At 46.1% G+C, this 4272-nt stretch overlaps 1 protein-coding gene across 1 annotated transcript; it reads right to left on the bottom strand.

The window, feature by feature from the left end:
- Nucleotides 1-324: 324 nt before the first annotated feature.
- Nucleotides 325-1764, bottom strand: KLF17 (KLF transcription factor 17). The gene is made up of 2 exons (XM_024760411.1): nt 900-1764; nt 325-569 (listed from the first exon to the last, which is right to left on the bottom strand). The coding sequence occupies exons 1-2, from the start codon at nt 1744-1746 to the stop codon at nt 325-327; spliced, it is 1092 nt and encodes a 363-aa protein (XP_024616179.1). The 5' UTR covers nt 1747-1764.
- Nucleotides 1765-4272: the final 2508 nt, after the last annotated feature.

The following is a 4272-nucleotide window of genomic DNA, read 5'->3' on the forward strand; positions in this document are numbered from 1 at the left end:
GTAGCAGGCAAAGGAGAGTCGCTAAAGGGTTTCAAGCTAGGAGTGACATAAGATAAAGAGCTTTTTATGAAGCTCCCAACCGCTACTTTGCTCCATCTTGCCATGTGGCTGAACTTGGCACAAACGTAGGTGGCCCCAGAGATGTGAGGACACCCAAGACAGTTTTTGAGGAGCCCCGACTAGGTCCAGAGCTCATATGGGCTTCCACACTGCCTCATAATCTTTCTGTCTTCATCAAAACCTACACCTACCAAAGAGACTAGCTGGTCAGAGGCAGGCAAGATCTGGGCAGAGAAGCCAAAATGAGGGGAAGAGCAGATTGACCTAAAGACCAGGAGCAGGAGGACCAGCCATACGTCCACTGTCAGCCGGTGGGTCTGGGGATGCTGGCATCCGCATATGAGTCCTTTGGTGTTGCCTGAGATGGTCGGATCTCATGAACTGTCGGCCGCACTGGTCACATTTATGTGGTCGGTATTTGGTGTGTATCCGAGTATGTCTTCTAAGTTCATCAGAACGGAAGAAGGACCAAGTACAGGCTTCCCACATGCATTTATAGGGCCTTTCACCTGGGGGAATGACAAGGGAGAGAAGGAATTTTGAGGAATAGGCCAGCAGGTAGGAAGGAAGGGGTCTGACTTTATGAAGCAGAGCAGTCAACGTTGAGGAATCAAAAGGAAAAACTCAGGACAGCAGTGAGGAGACAGCACCGTCAGCAGTCTCCATCTTGGCACAGTCATCCTGAACTGTAGGAAAGCAAGCTGGTGGGCCCAAAAGAGCTTGATCCCAAACTTGAAGGATGATGGGCTAATCCCAAGCCATTACAAACCAGGGGTCCCCCACAAATCTAAAGTCCAGAGATCTCTCCACCCACCCCACCCATCCGACACCTCATTTACCTGTGTGTTTGCGTTGGTGACTCACGAGGTGGGAGCGCTTAGTGTAAGCTTTTTCACAGTTCTCATAGTCACAGCGGTAAGGCCTTGAAACTGGGGATCTCCTTCTGGGAGGCCTTTCCTGGGCCCCGGAGTACTGCTCTGCTCTCCGTGGAGCAGGTAAGGGCTGCTTAGGTAGGAAGGGGTCTTCCTGGGAGACTGGCTGGCTCACAAGAGAGCCCTGGGATTCCAAAGCCAGCAATAATGGCGATTCAGCTGGGGGCATCCCATAGTTGTGGGGGTTTCTAGGGGGCAACATCTGATCCAAAGAGCGGAGCATTGCCAGGGCCTCAGTGGAAGGCATGGTTGGATCCAATAATGTTTTAGGTGTTAAAGGGCCTCCATTAGAAGGTACTGTTGGGAGGCCAGAATAAGGCATTGTTCGCATTCTGATGTGGGACACCATTGGGATTCCACTGGCAGGTGAGACTGGCGGCCCGTTGGGGGACATCCTTAGATTCCCACCAAAGGTCGTGGCCACCCCTGGAATACTGGGCTCTCCTAAGGGCATCGCCTGGGGCCCCTTGAAAATCATCATTTCTGTCTGGGAAGGAGACATTCCCTCAGTGTAAATCATCTGGGAAGGAGTGAAAGTCACTTGGGGGCAGTAGGTCACACCGTGGTCAGGCAGCAACATACTGAAGTGTGACCCCATTTCACTGGCATTCTGCCTGGGTGTCTCAGCAGAGACCAAGGAGGTCGTCTCCAGCTCTATGCCCTGAGGGACGCGTTGAATGCCTGATGGGCCATGGTTCCAAGAGGCGTGCACTCCACTGTTTCTGGGAGATGAAGACACATCCAAGATGGACATTGACTTCTCAGTATCCTTAGAAAAAGAAAAGTCAGGTGAAATTCACCATAGCTCAAATTCCAGTTCCCTTCTCCCCATTTCCAGGCCCCACCGTAATCCAGGCCTCTATCATCTCTTGCCTAAATTATCCCACCTCCAGGCCATTCTCCAGTTTGGGCTTTCTAAAATGCAAGCCTGGGGGATTTTCCTGGCTGTCCAGTGGTTAAGACTCTGTGCTTCCACTGCAGGGGGTGCAGGTTCCATCCCTGGTTGGGAAACTAAGATCCCATGTGCCATGCAGTGTAGCCACTAAATAAACAAACAAACAAACAAACAAAATGCAAGTCTGGCTGATAGAAGCATGGTGGAAATCTAGATGTGACTCATGCCACTTTTCTTGCTGGGCACGTTTTCGGTTTTATTTCAAAAAAAAGCACAAAGAGCAAATAAAATATTCTACAACCTGTACTTCCAGCAATACTGAGAAAACCCTCAAATTCCAGATTATGTTTAAGTGTGAGGGATCATCCCAAACCAGCAGAACAGGTTCAGAAAGCCATAAAGGTAAGAAGAATGGAGGGTTCAGTTAGTCTTGGCTTTGGCAAAACTTAGAAACCATTCACAAATATTTACCTACCGAAGAGGTTCTCACCTGAGTGGGAATGCTGTGGGAAGGTGTGAGATCAAGCATTGGAGGAGGTAAAGAAAAGAGGCAGACTTTTAAAAACACTTTTAAAAAGGGTGGGGGATTGTCTTGGAAGTCAAGGGAAAAAAGAAGAGATTGGTGGTAGAACTTCTTGAAACAGGACAGGATCCAAGAATCATATTTTTTAAAGTTGTCAATTACTGTAGCAGTAGAGAGAGAGCTCTTGAGCTGAGAAATTGGGAACACTACCCTGTAATTTCCCATATAAGAGGATCCAGAAAAGACCAATCCATTTAAATATGAAAAACAAAACATGAGTAAAATACAGTATCTATAGAAGATACTAAAACATCAAAGATCCCACATGGCGTGGAGCAACTAAGCCCGTGCACCACAACTACTGAGCCTGCACTCTAGAGCCCACAAGCCACAACTACTGAGTCTGCGTGCCAGAACTACTGAAGCCCGTGAGCCTAGAGCCTGTGCTCCGCAGCAAGAGAAGCCATAGCAATGAGAAGCCCGCGCACCGCAATGAAGAGTAGCCCCTGCTCACAGCAACTAGAGACAGCACAGCAACAAACACCCTACGCAGCCGAAAATAAATAAATAGATAAATAAATAAATTTATTTTAAAAAAAGATCAAGGAAAAATTTAACAGCATTCAAACACAAATTTAAAAAAAAGAAAAGAAAGCAAAACTTAAGAAAGCAATTGCGGCTTTTACCAATTACAGGAACACCAAAGGGCAGAAATAGAGGAATTCAAAGAAGTTATGTCCAGACAATGGGCTATGAGTAATATTAGAGGGGAGGGAAGGGGGCAATAAGGGAAACTGTAGGGGCTTCTGCAGTGCTAACAATGCTTCAAAGGTCTTTATTTTGTAATAATCCATTAAGCTGCGTACTTATATTCACTTTTCTGTTTGAGGGCTATTTTTCATAATAAAATGGTTATAAAACAATACTGTGAGAAATCAGGATTTTCAGCATAAGTGAAATTATAGAAATCAGAAATAAAAATAGTGCTATATTAAAAAAATAATGCTATATTTAAATAGGAAATATTTTATACAAACACAAACCCCTCATGCTCAGATTTTGGCCTTTAATTCCATTCCTTACTAAGAGGAAAAATCATCCTTGGAGTATTTCCTGACTCCAAGTCTGGAAGAAGGAATGAGTGCATCTTATCGTGCCAGAAAATAAGGGAACTTCCCAAGATTATTAAGACTGTGTCAAAAGGATACAGGAAGTGACACCAGGGAATATGATAGAGTAGAAAGCACCAGGAATCCATGTCCCCACCAAGATAACAATTACACCTGCAGAATTTGCCTTTTGTAATTACTTTGGAACAATGGAGTCAATGAAATGCTTGTGACTTCCAAGGGAAGGCTTGGAAGGTAAACTGCAGTTAATTTCAGTCAGTTTCAGCTCTTAGGTAGGTAGTGGCTATCCCAAAACACCCCAGGTCCCATACCAGGAAGCTGTGCACACATTTCTGGACCTGTGGGAGCCAGAGTGGGCAATGAAAACCTTGTGCTCCAAATATTGAGTAATCTGTATTATCACTAATTGCTGCTTCTGATCATGAGGAGCAGACAGAGGTGGGAAGCCATTGTCGCAACTCCCGCTACCATTGTCACAACTCCCACTACCATTGTCACAACTCCCACTACCATTGTCACAAACCTCTCCTCCACATGACAGGACTTCCAGGGTATTTAAAAGGACTAGCACCTGTTTCTCTCTCTCTCTCTCTCTCTCTCTCTCTCTTTTTGGCTGTGCTGCATGGCATGTGGGATCTTAGTCCCCTGACTAGGGATGGAACCCATGTCCCCTGAAGTGGAAGCCGGAGTCTTAACCACTGGACTGCCATGGAGGTCCCTGGCGCCTGTTTC

This window comes from Neophocaena asiaeorientalis, unplaced genomic scaffold (genome assembly GCF_003031525.2).
Source record: "Neophocaena asiaeorientalis asiaeorientalis breed wild unplaced genomic scaffold, Neophocaena_asiaeorientalis_V1.1 scaffold761, whole genome shotgun sequence".
NCBI classification, from domain to species: Eukaryota; Metazoa; Chordata; class Mammalia; order Artiodactyla; family Phocoenidae; genus Neophocaena; species Neophocaena asiaeorientalis.